This window comes from Parus major, chromosome 1A, assembly GCF_001522545.3.
Source record: "Parus major isolate Abel chromosome 1A, Parus_major1.1, whole genome shotgun sequence".
NCBI classification, from domain to species: Eukaryota; Metazoa; Chordata; class Aves; order Passeriformes; family Paridae; genus Parus; species Parus major.
In genome coordinates, this window is record NC_031773.1 from 25,473,618 (window position 1) to 25,489,831 (window position 16,214).

Consider the following 16,214-nt stretch of genomic DNA (forward strand, 5'->3'; position numbering starts at 1 on the left):
TAGTTCCTAAAAGGCATACATTTTTTCATTATGAAACAGCTCTAAAGATGCCTGCAGAATCTGTGATAACTTGTACTAATCTAAATTTATTACTTGAGAAGCATTTTGTTGTTCTCTGGGCTGAGTATTTGAGCTTTGTTTTTGTCACATGAAGCTGAGCATACAGGATAGATTTAGAAGATTAGCAAATGATGTTTTGGTGAACCTGCTATAACAACTCATGGAAATTAGAAGGTTGAAATACAGGCATTTACAGAAAAGTCTGATGAGCACTGATCAAATAAAATGAAGTGTTATTTTGCTTTGTTTGCAGCAAGGTTTTCACTTTGCTTTTCAAGGGAAAATTGGTTCTAATATAGCCAGGGATGTGACCCCAAGATGTGAGGGGTTAGCATTTTGTGCAGAAAACATACTATGCTGAGTGATTTATAATCTCATTATACATTTATTAACTAATTGCTCGGTGTTTACACTGCAACAGTTTTTGTTAATGAATAGGGGGTTGCTTTTCAAACTAGAATTTCCTCTGAGATCAAACATTTCAAAATCATTTAATAGCTGCAGAAAAAATGTGTTGTTGGGGGTTTTTTCTTGTTTTCTTTTTAACTTTAGACCCACAGAGAGCAAAGTGTATATGGAGTATTTTATGGAGCTGACCAAGCTCTGTAATGGGATAACATCACATTTTAATCACTGTGGTTCAACAGCAATTTGCATCTACGAGTTTGGAAGTTTTTTTTCTTTAAATTACAAAATTGCAAATGTGTGTGGTGTGGCATATCCGGCTACCACAGGAAAATCTAAGCTGAAGAAAGGGTGGTAGTGTTAAATTGTTAGTGTAGCAAAGCTCTGATCTTATTGGTTTCTTTTGAGCTGTCCCATTGCAGATTAAGTTTTCATTAAACACCATGGCAGCCTAATTCTTTTGCACCATAAAAAATTAGACTCTGAAAGTGCTTTCAAGTTGCAAAATTCTTTTTTGTGCATCAGAAGAGCTATGTTATTGTCACTGCAGGCTCCCAAAGAATACTTAATGTGGAAGTGACTCACAGCACAGCATAAGGCAATTATATACATTTATGTAGAAATATCATGCAGTATGGGCTTCTGGCAGCACATGGAGCCAGATTCTTGGAACTATTTGTAGAGCACGTATGATAAAGTACTCAATGGGAGTGCAGCAGTAGAGTCTGTTCCAGTATGTTACCATTATTTCAAGCTGCATGTGTCATTAAAAGTTCTTTGTGAGATGTACCATGGGACCACACTTGATAAAATTCTGTCATAGTTTTGAATGAGACATAGTTTTCCTTGTGGAATTAGTCCCAAACCCATCTGAGTGTGGTCTCCTAGGCCCATGTGTTGCTCTTTTTCTTCATAAACAGCATCAAATCTGGCAGCACCGGGCTTTGTGCTGCCAGGACTCCACCATTTCTTTCAGGCAGCTTTGGTACCTGGATAACACCATTTAACTTTCAGTGAACAGTCTTGTTTGATGGTAACCTGCAAGATGTGTGTGATGCTTTAAACTGAGCATGAAGCAGAACACGGCTTCAGAGTGTCAGTGTTACAGATGATGCATTGACAAGCATGGAATTTAATGCAATGGTGGAAATGAAATTTCTGGTTTGGTTTGTCACTGAATTAGACCTTCCTTAAGAAAAAAAATGCATTTGCATCTAAAGAATTGGAAGAAAGCAGTCCAATTAAAGTGAACTTAAATTGAAATTTTAAATTTAAAATACTTTTAAATTGATTTCAGATCTTGATAGTTCAGTTGCTCAGAAGCTACATGAACTACAATTTAATTGAAAGCTCCATGGCTTTTAATAATGGGCTCCTTAAATAAGACACAGAAAATTACTTTAGGAATTTACCTGAATGATTTTAATATATTTTGACACTGGAATTGGACCCTGTATGTTTTTGTATCAAGATTATATGTGTGGAATTTGCTTTGGTGCATGATTTGAAAGTTAATCTGTGGCCAACACTGACAGAAATCCTACAACATACATTCTTCTGTTGAGTTCAACAAATGAAGTTGAATGTGCATTGCTATTTTAAAAACCAGCCTGTATAGCTACCTACATTCAAATTAAAAGCTCAGATTTAGAAGTCAGTTAACAATTAGCTGAAGTTGATACTTTTTTAACACTAATCTGTCAGCTGTAATAGTACAGTTCTCTATAATAAGTTGTGATTTTAATATACTACTATATAAGTTGAAACAAATGTGGGAACATAGAAGAAAGGTGATTAAAAAGGACTGCTTAAAATGCCTAGGCAGGAAAGGAATTTTGTCACTCAAGCTAGCAATTGGGTATACAGATACTTACAGGACAGCAGCTGTAACCTTTGTTTATGCCCAGAGCATGAATATTTAGAGATTTTGTAGCCTTAGGATATTGTTCTGAGACTGTGATTTTATGTTTCTATGAATGCTATGTTTACTGTAAAACAAGAGGAAGTGAGAAATTTAGAATCATTACTTCAGTGTAGAAGTATCACCACGTTGCCAGGGAAAGCCACCACCTCACACATGACCAAGTGTAGCAGGTATAATCACAAATGAATTAGGCCTTCCAATGTAAAATCCAGAACAGCTGTTCTGAGATTCCTGTGAAAACACACTTTTTAATTTTAATCTTATTTTCTGTTTTTAATGAAAGATGGAGGGAAATCTTCCTAAAATTTGACTTGGCAAACCAATAAAAGACACCATTTTAAAGCACTGTTATCACATATCTGTTTTCTCAGTCTCATTCTGCATTCCTGGTACAGGCAGAAATATATTTCCCATTTTTTAGCAAGCTTGTAAGATTTCAGAATTGTTCCTTCTAAGCATTGGGATGCAAACCACACCTTTGACTCTTTCCTGTCGTCATCCATTCTGCAGTCAGACCTGACTGATACCATTCAGTGTTTCTTCCCAGTCCAAAAAGTGAGTAAGCACACAGGAAAAAAGGGTGAATGGGAGAACTTGTTCCTCCCTATCATGTCTTGGTTGGTTGACTGCTCACTGGAGATACCCAGTGAAGTTCTCTGCTCTTTCAATGAGAAATTCTTCCGTAAGCCCAAAGAAATTTATGATCAAAACATTTTTGAAGTTTTTTCAGTCCTACAAATGAATGTGTTTTTTGACAAATCTTGGCTTTTTGAGATGGCAGACTGTTTTTAAAAATACCCAGCTAATTCCAGTCATTTCTTCCCTAAAGGAAAACAATAGCATTCTTCCCAGAATTCTTGCAAAATATGTTTGTTTATATCTGTTTCAAAGCTGAGTTGATTAAAGAGGTTGTAATTTTAGCAGTCTAAGTAATTTGTTTAAAAACAGATACAAGGAAAACAAATCACAAATAAAAATTTTACTGGTTTAGCTCTGCTGGAACTATTTAAAATTGATTTTTCTAAGCAAGTAAAATCCATTTAGGGAAAAATATTTCCTTAAAAGGGAAGGAAGTGCAATCAATGTATTTTCATAAAATGTGGAGTTGAAGCCTAATTGTGGATTAATTTCCCTTGCATTTGTTAATTATTTTGAAGTGTTTATACTATAAGAGTTCAAGCTCAAGTGCAGAAAACATTATAATATTTCTCCTCTTGGCTTATCTGAACAGGGAGAATTTGTCTCCTGTTTATTGTCACTCTTGCGACAAATGACTGATAGACATTATCAACAGCTTCTTGATAGCTTCAACACAAAGGAAGATCTGAGGGTGAGTAACAGAACTGTTTTTCCACTTGCTTAGGCCTTTTTATTTCTCTTTTTGATTTATCTCCCTTTGAGATATCCCTGTGCTTTGATCAATCACTTCAGTATTTAAATGCAATGTGTTTTACAGATTAGCTAACTGTTGCACAGCTCTTCTTGGGAACTTGAGTCCATTCTTGGAGTGGGGTTATTGCTTCTACATTGACAGCAGGGAGAAGATAGATGGAGGGAACTATAAAATTGCTTTAAAGCCATGAACTTAGCCTCCAAACCTCTTTTAAAAATGTTGTCAGTCTAAGGTTGCACTGCTCTTGTTTGATTCTTACTGTCAAGCGATTGGGGAATTTTATGTTTGGCTTATTATACTTGCTTATTTTTTTCATTCATTAAATTATGTATGGCAATAGCAAACATGCAGTTTGAGAAATGCATAATCAACTATCTCTTCATTTTTCTTAGCTGTGCAGCACGTCCACTGGCAGGAGGATGTGTCAGACTTACAATATCTGTCTGCTCATTTCAATCATAGAAAAGAGTTGCTGTGGAGGTCTTTTAAGGCAGCTTCTACCAGTTTCATTAATTGAGTTACTGGGTTTGTTGAGATACAACATTTTAATTTCCTTTAGGGAGGAGTGGTGGGATTAAAAAAAAAATTCTTGAAGTTAAGATTTCCTGCATAAATGTATACACTAAGATTTCTACTTTCCTGGATCCTGGAGAGTTATATAATACCAAATTTGATGCACATGAAAAAATCTTGAGTAAGCATTAATACATGTTATTCAGCCAGTAATCATATCTTAATGTGATAATATATTTTAGGTGTTACTCCTCAATTACCATTTGATATACTCAAGTACTGCCCTGAAGAGGGGAGTCTAGTCATGGTGCAATTTCAGATTTACTTAAATTCCTGATGATAGCTGCTTAAAGCTGAAGAGAGCATACCATTTGTGAGTGCCTTTTCTTTGAGTGAGATGGTCATGTAGAGCTTGACAGATAGAAAACGTGGCTAAGAAGTTATCATAAATCAAGAGCACTACCTAGGAGTTGCATAGGGTGAACAATTTTTATATAAGCATCTGTTTTCACCTAGCATAGTTGCTATCCTTAGCCAATTTTTAGTAAATACTGTGGAACCTAGGCATTTTTAGTGGAAATATTTTACCTTTTGTGTGAGTTCTGAACAGGTATTCTTAAAGATTTCAAGCTTTATTTCTGTTTGATATATGTGTTTTATCAATAATACAGTGTTGAGTTTATTCAGACTTTTCTTCCTTCTAGAATATGAAAAATCTCTAGAATTAGTGTTTGAATGGTGTTTGATTTGACACATTTAAATTCCCCCCCACGCACATACCCTACTATTATGCAGAGACATATGGAAAGCAGCTGTAGCTGGTGCCATCATCTATCACAACAGAGGTCTTAAGAATTTGAGTCCAGAGTTTGTTATTTCCCTTTAGATCTTATTGAATCAGCATCAGCTCAACCAGTGATTCAGTGGTAGTTGTCTGATCATCATCAATGCAGCATTTCTTTTCTTCCGAATCTTAAATAATATATTGGTTTTTTCCCCTCACTTGGAAATATTAAATATCACTGAGAGCAAGAGGGAAGGATGAGAGCTAGTGTGTGAGACCAACACCGCTATTAATCATGAGGTGATTTTGTATGACTAGGCTATCTAAACCATCTTGCTACTTCCTTTTTTATATTTCTGCTTGATTGCCAAGTGTGGAATTTTCTTTGCTTTAAGATATCTTAGGAAATTTTATCAATCAGTATGGATAAATGAAAATTAAAAAGATAGAAATATCAGTGATAAGATGATGATGATCATTTGAGATGCTTTAGAAGCTGAATTAGTAGCCTTAGTTAATCTAGTGTCTAGTTGGGTTTTAAATTTCAGTGATAAGTACCATCAGCTTTCTGTATTTCTGACTCCTTATTTTGTCCCTATCAAAACGATATCAAAGTGAGTTGGGTCTTCCTTGAAGCCACGTTATGAGTTACAGATCTGATAGGAGGTTTACAAGGGAATGTAACCTAGGCCTTTGAATTGCTTTGTGCTCTGTTTTTTTGCTTTAGCTACCTCTATATCTATATCTATACCTCTATATCTATAGTAAATGATTAGGCACTGATACCACATGGCAATTCATCTTTCTTCCAGACTAATTCTCAAGGTGACCATGTCAATACTTGCATGAATTGCACAGCATTTGCACAGCATTTGCACAGCATTTGTGATACATCTGAGATTAATAAAAATACTCCTACCAAACAACTTCTCCAAACAAAAATTCACTGACGAAATTACTTGCAAAGCTTTTGCAGTTTGTGTTTTTTTTTAAAGCAGTCTCTACCAAACTTACTAAAGGCTGTTTCCAGCTTGTTAAAGAAAGAAAAGCAAAATGGAGACTTTGAAGGAATGATATGTACACATATTTGTATGACATGTATCTGAGTGATGCCTTAAACAGGTGGCTGCTTATGGAAATATTCCCTCTATTTTGTAAATATATTTATCTTAAGTAATTGACACGGTGACTGTTTTGTCAGTTTTTTAAGAGAGGCTTTTTCCACTCAAAGCAGAAGATAGGAAAAACATTTTATATTTGAAAACATGCAAATGAAGTATAAAAGAACTGACAGGGGTTTCATGGCTGAGTGGTAGAACTAGGCACTATGCTTCGCTCACTTTTTGAAACCCTGACTTCAACAAGATAGTAATTTTAAATGCTTCCTTTCAATATTATTTTAAAGGTATGCTCTTTTTGTTTAGCACAAAATGCTTTCTACTTCTAGTAAATATATTTTACAGTAATTTATAGAACAGAGGCACCCTTGTAGGCGGATATTTGCTGCTGTGGAAAAGCTCAAATATAATTTATGACAAAAGGTAACAGTGGAAGTTATTAATAGGAGAAGATCAGTGGAAAAGTGAATGCAAAAAACTGTATGTTAGCACAATGCAGCTTTGATCACAGCAAGGTTGTTTTGATCGATGTGTTTGGGGTTTTTACTTAATAGATTAGAAGACAAAAGAAGTAAGCATCTACCAGAAGGCTTAGTTTTTATCCATTGGGAGTGTACCCTGCATAATGTGTCAGAACAAAAATTTGATGAAGGAAAAGGTAATATTTCATAGGGATGGGTGTAAATCCTACTGGTTGTCATCCCTCTCTTCCAGCTCTAGGAGCCTGAGCAGGGTGGGGTGGGTGCCAAACCCTAATGCCAGGTGGAGTTTATTCCACTGTTCCCTAGTGGCTCCTGGGACAGAGGCCCATGGGAGACAGAGGCACCAGGCACAGGAGTGTCCCTGGTGGAGAAGCTCAGTTTTAGCTGCCATCCTTCCCCTGCTGTGCACCAACATCCACTCACACGTGGCACTTCTGAAAGGATGAGTGTTGGGGCAGAGGGGTAGTTCTAAAGCCACTCATTTAGGAGGCTTCTGGTGTAGATTAAGAAAACAGTGAAGCAAAGAAGATTTGGGAAAGGAAGTGGCCAAGGGATGGGTCAGTTGCCCAGGAAGTGACAGCTCACTGTGAAAACATCCTCTTTCTTATCGGTATTTGGCACTCTGGATGCTCTACAAAACCTTGATACCATGTAACCTGATAATCCTACAGCGTTAATCAAAGCAATGGAACATCATTTTGAAGCAGTTAGTGGACTCAAAGTGGACTGTTGACCCAAAGGAAAATGCTTTATTGGATTATTTATTTATTTATTGTGTCCTGAGAGATCCAATAAAGAGTCTGATCTGCCTTGCATACATACTGAGAAATGTGCAAAGAAATTCCAAGGCAGTTTTTGGTTAAATGAATAGATAGTCTTCCTTCAGTCCTTCAGGAGGCTGTGCTTCTCACTTAATCACAGTTTGAAAGTTTCATTAAGCAAATACTGCTGCTTGAGGAAAACCAAACGACAATATTATATTCTTTAATCATAGAACCATAGAATGGTTTGGGTTGGAAGGAAGCTTAAAGATCAGGCAGGAACACCTTCCACTAGACCATGTTGCTCAGAGCTCCATCCAGACTGGCCTTGAGCACTTTCAGAAATGGGGCTTCTACAACTTCTGTGGGTAATCTGTCCCAGCGCCTCACTATCCTCACAGTAAAGACTTTTTTCCTAATATCTAATCTAACCTACTGTCTTTCAGTTGGAAGCCATTCCCCCTTGTCCTGTCACTACATGCCTGTTTAAATAGTCTCTCCCCATCTTTCTTGCAGGCTCCTTTCAGATACTGGAGGGGCTTCTATTAGGTCACCCTCTCCCTGTCCAGGCTGAACAATCCCAATTCTCACTTTTGGAAAGGTACTTCTTTCCTCTAACCATCTTGGTAGTCTCATTTGGACTCCAGCAGGTCCCTGTCCTTCCTGTGATGGGGCCCCAGAGCTGGATGCAGCACTCCAGGTGGGCTCTCACCAGAGTGGGGCAGTGGGGCAGAATCCCCTCCCCTGACCAGCTGGCCCCACTGCTCTTGATGCAGCCCAGGATACAATTGGCTTTCTGGGCTGGGAGGGCACTTTGCCTGCTCATGTCCATCCTCTCATGCACCCCAAGTCCTTCTTGGCAGGGCCACTCTGGATCTGTTCCTCCCTAACCTGTTGTGATTCTGGGGTTTGCCCTGACCCAGCAGCTGCACCTTTCATTTGTTCCTGTTAAAACTCATGACATTCCCACCAGCCTGCTTCTTGAGCTTGTCCAGGTCCCTCTGGATGGCATCCCATCCTTTGGGTGTGAAGTTATTTAAGTGGTGTAAATTAGTACTAAACTTTATAGTACTATCTAGTATTATTTTACAAATAGGACTAGACTTTATGTAGATTAGGTAGGAATATTAAGAGATGGTATTTAGAGTATGTAAAAGGACAAAATTACTTACTTCCTTTTTGTCTTTTAAGATACAAGACATATGAGACATTAATTCTATCTGTACTCAACCAACCAAATGTTAGCTCACTTATACTGCCGGCAAAAATGTTTTATAAATGTTAAAATCTGTTGCTGAATCTATGTTTTGCATCTAATATCACTATATTGGTGACACAATTTTTTATTTTTTCAGTGAAAATTAGAAACCATTAGCCTGGTATTAATGATTCAAAATTTAATGCCAGTGTCTACATTTGCTTTGTTTTAAAGTTTGCTTGGAATAAAAAAAATGTATTTCGATTCTAGCCTAGTTACTCAAAGAAATGAAGGACATTCGATTTTCCTTTCTGACTATTAATGACTTGGGAACAAGCTATCTCAAAGGTGCTAAGCTTACACCTAACACAGCCCTTGGGCTTTAAATCTTCAAACTACTGCATGCTTTTATGGTTACCCAATAACAGCCATTTGGCCTCTTCAGTTCAGCATTCCACTGGTGAGATCCTTAAAAGCAGCATCATGATAACAGATAAAAAGGGAACATGGAAGAATCTGGGATGTTATTGTGCAACATTCAAGGTATTGCCATATTGTGGGATTACTTCCCAGGGGAGAGAGGTAACCTCTGCAAAATAAAAAGGCACTTAAGTACAAGGTGCAAAGCCATAGAAAAATGGTCTGGAATAAGTGTGTTGTTTGTAGGGAGAGGTACTTGTTTATCTGTAAAGCTGGTCACCTGCTTTCAAACAGTACATTATCTGCAGTGACTATCGTTTATACTCTTTAGTACAAATAATTTTTTGGCATCTTGCTCAGAAAACAGGTTGTCTCTTTTATGTAATCTTCTCTGGTGGGTGGGTGTGGGGATCTCATCTGCCTTACCCAGTGCCTGTATTTGTCCCCATACAGTGATTATACAGTGATTCTCTAATGAAAGACATCTGTTGTGCAATGCCTGTCATCTACACTTTGATAAATGCACTTGAGTGCGTATTTAGGTGTTCAAAATTATTGGTATCTTCAGCTCATCTGTGTTTCGGGGTAACTCTTTACAAGTGATGTGGGCAGAATGAATACCAAACATTTCAAGGTCAGGTACTGCACTGATTCTGTTAGATGTGTTTATATCACTTGCCTCATGCTCTTCGTGTTGTCAAAGACTCAACTTTCATACTAAAAGAATACTGGCAGTACCATACATAATCAAGATGGTCTCTTGTTGTTAGTTTTATTTGTAAAAAGCAAAACTGAAAAAAATGTGCTGAGGGGAATAGTTTTGTTATTTATTAGTGAGTTACATGACATAGGAGATGATAATGTGGAAAGCTTCCAGGCAGTGCTTTCTCCACTCAAAGTAGCTCACAGGTGTTGACTGTTTTTTTAGATCCAGCAAATGAGGCAGAAAGGTTAAGTGACCTGCACACAGGCAGCCAGCTGCACCACCAGTTATGGGACCTGGGCATCTCTATTGGAGTCACTGGTCTTGGTCATGACAAAATTGTCCTTACACACTCTCTGCAGCTTTTAGAATGAATCTCAAAAGTGATGAAAACCTGGCATGATTAAGGAGATATTCTGAACTCTCTGGTGTTTGTAAAGTGCTTTTTTGATTTGCAAATTGTTCTCAACATCACATTTGGGGAAGTGTATGGGTGGAAACCAAATGCATCTTTGACATTTCTTTTATGCATTGCTGTCAATCAAATGGCACATTATATTATTCTCGTCATTTTAAGAAGAAAGGATTAAATCACTATTTGAAAATTCTTGGGAAGTAATAAAAAAAAAGCAAAGCATTCAGAGGTTTATCTATGGTGAAAATAAGTGCATTTCTGCTATTTCTATAATAACTTTTTTCTCTCTGGTTAAAATATTTTTGAAGCTCACTGCTCTTTTTAAAGCAGCAAAGACATATGACTACTTCTTTTCCTTCCAAAGGATTTCCTGCTGCAGATTTTCACAGTATTTCGGATACTAATACGACCAGAGATGTTTCCAAAAGACTGGACAGTGATGCGTTTGGTTGCAAACAAGTAAGGCATTTTTAATGTTATTAAAAAGTACAGGTAGTATGCACAGATCATGATAAAGGTGAAGTTATATGATGTATGTAATAAAAATTCAGTGTATTTTTTATAATGTTGGCTTCAATTTTTCCTCTTTTAATTTAAGATTTCAAATCTCTGGATTTCCTTTACACAGCAAATTTATGATATAATCTGTACCTCTTTCTGTTCTGAATTTCAGTAAGCACATATAAGTGGAAACTCAGAAACACTTTCACACAATAAAGCTGAAAGCATCTACAGCTTTGTTCTCCAAGTAACAAATGACAAGTCTCTAAGGGTCTTCTTTTTCATATCTGTTTCTTAAAATTCTGAGTTGGTAAAGATCTCTTTGCTCTCAAGAAGAAATTAAACGTAATATTGTTATCGATGCTTTTGCATGTTTGTTCATTTGGTGTTTGTCAGAAAAATCACAAAATCAGGAAATGAGGTACAGCACAAGGCAACAGTCACAGAAGGCTCTTAGTGAGATTTTCACCCTGCTTAGTTAGATTTTCAGATGAAACCTACCTGTCAGCCATTCTTTCTCTGCTCAGGCCTTATTTTTAAAGAAACGGGTTCCCAGCATTTCTAAGAACAGCATTTCTAAGACAGCAGGTCTGAAACAATATATTAAGTTTTATTTCACCTCTATCACCACCTATCCTTTTTGCAGTCTTAGCTTTAGATCAGATAAACCAGCCCAACAGTCAGGACAGCTATGCAAACATCAGTGTCAGCACAGAAGGGGCGTTGTGTTGGGCACACCTAGGAATCCAGAGTGAAGGATTGACTTTAACTTTCATGATACACATCACAACGCCTGATTAAAATTCAGTTTTAGTCTGCATTGTGCCTGTTGGCTTCAAGGAGAATTTAAATTTGTGGTGCTGTACATACTACTAGTAGCAATATTATTGGTGCAATTAAATTTAACAACTCTTGTGTTTATGATCTGTATTTGTTATGTGTGTGTGTGGATATGCAAGGATAATAGTATTTCTTCAAACTTTGTCATGACTTAAAACAATTTTTTGTTAATTTTTGTTATCTCAGTGCGGCTAATTTTTTCATGTTTGAATTCCAGGAAAAAGAAAGTTACTAATTAAAGAATGGATATGATCATTTGTTTCTGTGTATGATATTAAATAAGGTATGACTGATACCAGCCTGCATCATGCTTAAGAAATAAACAGTGAAACACAAGAAAGAAGGGGAAAAAAATAGGAACTTTTATACAAAATAAATAATCTAAGAAAATTTTACATATTCCAGTAACAGCTGCCTTGGCAGATGGCTTTGCAGCAGCTGATATGTACAGAACTAAGGTTTAGGAATGACCTTGGCACGTGTTACATGGCTGGTGATATTCAGATGATACCAAGTTCTGCAAAAGGAACACTTTTTTCTTCTCCAGTATTTTACTAACCATCACACATCTCCCTTTATTAATCCATGTCATGTTGTTTCTGACCATCTAGGAGGTGAGTCTATGCCCAGTTCTGTCAGGCAAAGAGCACAGGCAGAAGCTGAAAATAACTGCTGGTGGGAATTGGCCACGAGGAGTTCACCAGACCAGCTAACTGATCCTGATAACACACAATTGCATAAGCACTTCTGCCAGCAAGCAGGCTATAAAGCACCTCTTTACCAATTCAGCTTTCAATAATTGCTTGGCTAGGAATTTGTTTCTATGTGGAAGAAGTGCTAGTTTGCTGTGAAAGAGGGGGTTGACCAGGTGTACTTAAATGGGGGGTGAAAGCTGAAGCCTCATTGTTCTTATGTTCTTATTCTGTTCTTTTTTGAGGCAGCAGAAAGGAAAATCTGCTTCTGTTCTCTTGTCAGCTGCAGAGAACTAGTGTTTCCAGAGCTGTTTCTGAATGGGAGCTTCTTCCTTTACCTCATGTCCCTCACCGCAATGGCTGGGACTGCTTTCCTTCAGCTTCCTCAAGGTGTTCAAAAGCACAGAGTAGTAGCTTTGCTAGAATTGTTCCAGCCCAAAATCTTTAAGTGCAAAGGAAAGAGCCTAGAGGTAGGATGCGAAATTAGGGCACTGCCTGTCCCACAGAGAGACATGAGCTGTTCTTCCTGGGCTTCATTTCATCAGCCAGAGCACTTCCAGGGATCTGAGACTCTTCAGAACGGAAGGCAAAACTTCTTGAATTCTCTGCTCCATTCATGTCTAAAAGAAAAAGCTAGAAGGTCTAGCCTGTCTTTTTAAGAGCAGAATTAAGTGATCCAATAAGTGTGGGTCTTTTCAAACTTCTGCTTCCCAGGAATAAACCAAGTGCTGTATTTCCTGTGTCCCACGGCCACCTTCTGATCCATCTCTCTCTCGGGGGACGGCGGCTCACCTGAGGGCAGTGTGTGTGTCATGGGAGCTTCACCCATGGCTGCAGTCACATCAACAGCAGCACTGGCTTTTTCTCCCTGTCCCTGAAGTGATAGAAAAATTCAAACTCTGATGTTTACAGGAAGAGAGATTTAGCCTATCTGAGCCTAGGGAAGAAACAAGTCTTAGAAAGGATATAATCAAGGAATAAGCTTTTCCTGGGGGAGAAATTACTTTTTTTTTCCTCTTACTTATGTATACAGAATTATAATTACCTGAAATATTTCTAAGTCTTAAAAAGCCATAATTCTTACAATATACAATATTTGCATATAAAAATATCATTGCCCCCCGCCTCCTAGTTTGCTTTTTTTTTCTTTCTAGTTGTAATGCTTTCAGTAATTATGTAGGTTCTGATACTTGGATGCTCTCTGGGAAATTAAAAAAAAAAACAAACACCAAAAACAGAAGATGCTATGAGCTCAAGAAGTCAAATCTGTAACTGTGCTGAAACTAAGATGTTTCCTGATGACACATGTATGATCTATAGTTCTGAATGTTCTGATGCCCAATGTGTGGATGTATTAATGGCTAGCATTATAAACTGCCAACTGACTTCTAAAATTCAAGAAATAAAGTAACATTTAAAAAGGCAAACTTAGGACTAAAGCAGGGAAATAGATTTTTTGAATTGTATTCTGTAGTGGAAAGAGAACATGCAAAAACATCCTTAGCTTCTAACAGTTGAGTGAAGAGAAAGAAATAACTCTGTTTAAAGCTTCTGTGTAATATTTATTATGTATTAAAATCTATATTGTATATTAAATATTATATAATTTTAACTGTGTAATATCTGAGCTAATCAGCATGCATGCAGGAAAGCAAACTAATTATTTGTGGTCATTTAATATTTCTAATGTGGATATTACTACTGAGTGACAAATATGACTTTGTTTACTATGGAAAATATAATTTTAATTTATTTCATTCTGGGAGTAGACTTCCTTTCTACGTTAACTAGGTAGTATCTAGATTATATTTGTAACTGCAAAGGAGCACTACATAATATAGGAAGATGTCTGAATTCGTTGCCTAGCGCCAGAGAGAAATACTAAATTTTATAGCAAAATATGCCTAATTAAAATTGAAGCTTCTGGAGAAGACCTTCACAGTTTCAACTGGAAACCACTGTGTAATGGTCACTGTGTAATGGTCACTGGCTTCAGTTTCCTTAAGGTCAGGAAAAGAGTGACTTGTCTAATACTTTAATTGCCTGGCATCTTTTGAGAGCAGTTAAGAGACTCAGCTGAATTTCGGGTATGTCATGTTATTAACAGTTGAGGAGGGACTTGAAGAGCAAAGGAGTTTCAATTACTTGCTGAGCAAATCTTTGATATTCATGACATACTATGCCTTGTGTATTATTGAACAAAGAACTACTTTTCTGCTTCTCTTGGTATGCAAGAAGCTTTAATTTTCAAGACCTCTGTTTAATTAACTATGTATATCCTTTCAATATTCTGCTTAGTGGTTGAGATGCTAGGTCATCCAATCCTCAATTTGAATATCATAAGCATACAAAATAGATGTACAAATAGTATAATCTATAGTACAATAATTGACTTGTAAAGTAAGATTTACATAATATGTTGCTTAAACTGAAATTTCAAATATATCTACTGACAGTTGGGCATAAGGACTTTAAGCAGAGAATCCTTTTGGTTATCAAATTTAGTAATGGCTGAAATACATTATTATTATTATTATTATTATTATTATTATTATAATTTTTTAACTCAGATGGAATACACAGTAAGGGAAGACATCGAATCAGCATTAATGTCATCATTATGGCGCTCTGAAGAATCCTATTAGCTCCCATGGTGTGGGAGTCTGAGACTCCTACAATGAACAAAAATTCTTGCTTTTATGTAATGCAAAGTGCTTGCTAACAACATTTTTGCTTTTATGTAATACAAAATGTTGCTAGCAACTGAGCCTGGCATTCAGTCCTTCACAAAAAAACAGATCTACATAGCCATGCGTGTATAAATAAGCTCATAAACATATAAGAGTATTTACATATACATATATGTGATTCAAGGTGTATTTCATTTCTTTATGAAATATGAAATTATTTTTTTTTTCTGTTTGAATACCTCTGTGTTTGGGATTATTTCACTCTGAAATAGCAAAGAGTGGAATAAGAAGCTAATGTTATACGTTTGTCCTATATCAGCATGGAAAAGGAAAGCTTTCATTTTCTGCCACTGGTTGCCCAGGCAAAAGCCAAGTTGCCAGAACATAGCCCAGGCATTAAACAGTTGTTGAACTTCTGGATTTTTCAAACAGCTTATTGCAGAAAGGTTTGCTTTGAAAATTTGATGGAAAAGCCATTCCACCAGCAATGGCCTTAGCAGACATTGGGTTAGCATCCTGTGCATGAGTCCAGAATAACTTAGTAGCTAAAAGCAGAGGGGTTTTGCCTGTAGAACAGGCGATCTGAACAAATATGTGGCAGGTGGTAAGAGGAAGAAAAGCAAGTCTTGTCACAAACTCAGTAGTTTATAGTTTGATACTCAGATGGATTTCAAATGAATGTTGTTGTTGTTTGGAAATCGCTGGCTGGGAATCAACTTGGAATGTGAGTGCTGTACCAAGTCAGGCAGCTGTCCTCTGGCTGCTGCTTCTGCTTTGTGAATTTTTGCTTTTGTTGTACATGAGCATCCCCAGCCTTAGCTTGTTTTCTGTTCTACCTGATTTTAGATTGTTGTAGATTCAGAATAACAGATGGTGGGCCAAAAACAAAATCTTCAACCTTGTGTGTTGCATCTGGTGTTTTGAGGGATTTTTTTATCTACAACATACCCTCTCATATTAGAGACCCACATTTTTTCAAATAATCCATATCATAGCTTTTGGCTTACCAAATAAATGAAACCTGAGCTAACTTCCCTATAGGAAGAAATACTTGCATTGCAATGATTCTGTTAAATCAGGAAAATTCTTTAAAAAAACATTCTAAAATTTGCATTTAAGATGTCTACTTTATTCACCTCATAAGAATTGAAGTAGATCTTTCTCTTCAGTTTCACCTGCCATGGAAGAATGTAGCAAGAAAGGAATTGTCTCAGACATAAATAGAACTATGTAATGTAAACTTGGCAGTATGGTTATGGATCTTGTGGAATTTTCTCTTGAGTACAATTTTTTCAGGGATTTATTACTTTTGACT

At 36.8% G+C, this 16,214-nt stretch overlaps 1 protein-coding gene across 4 annotated transcripts in view; it reads left to right on the plus strand.

The window, feature by feature from the left end:
* DOCK4 (dedicator of cytokinesis 4) overlaps nt 1-16,214 on the plus strand; it is a 224,333-nt gene that overhangs the window by 160,056 nt on the left and 48,063 nt on the right. For all 4 annotated transcript variants that reach the window (XM_015628388.3, XM_015628389.3, XM_015628386.3 and 1 more), the window contains exons 26-27: nt 3,621-3,719; nt 10,541-10,635. In XM_015628388.3, the coding sequence (XP_015483874.1) occupies nt 3,621-3,719; nt 10,541-10,635 (194 nt within the window). The remainder of the gene's footprint in view (nt 1-3,620; nt 3,720-10,540; nt 10,636-16,214) is intronic.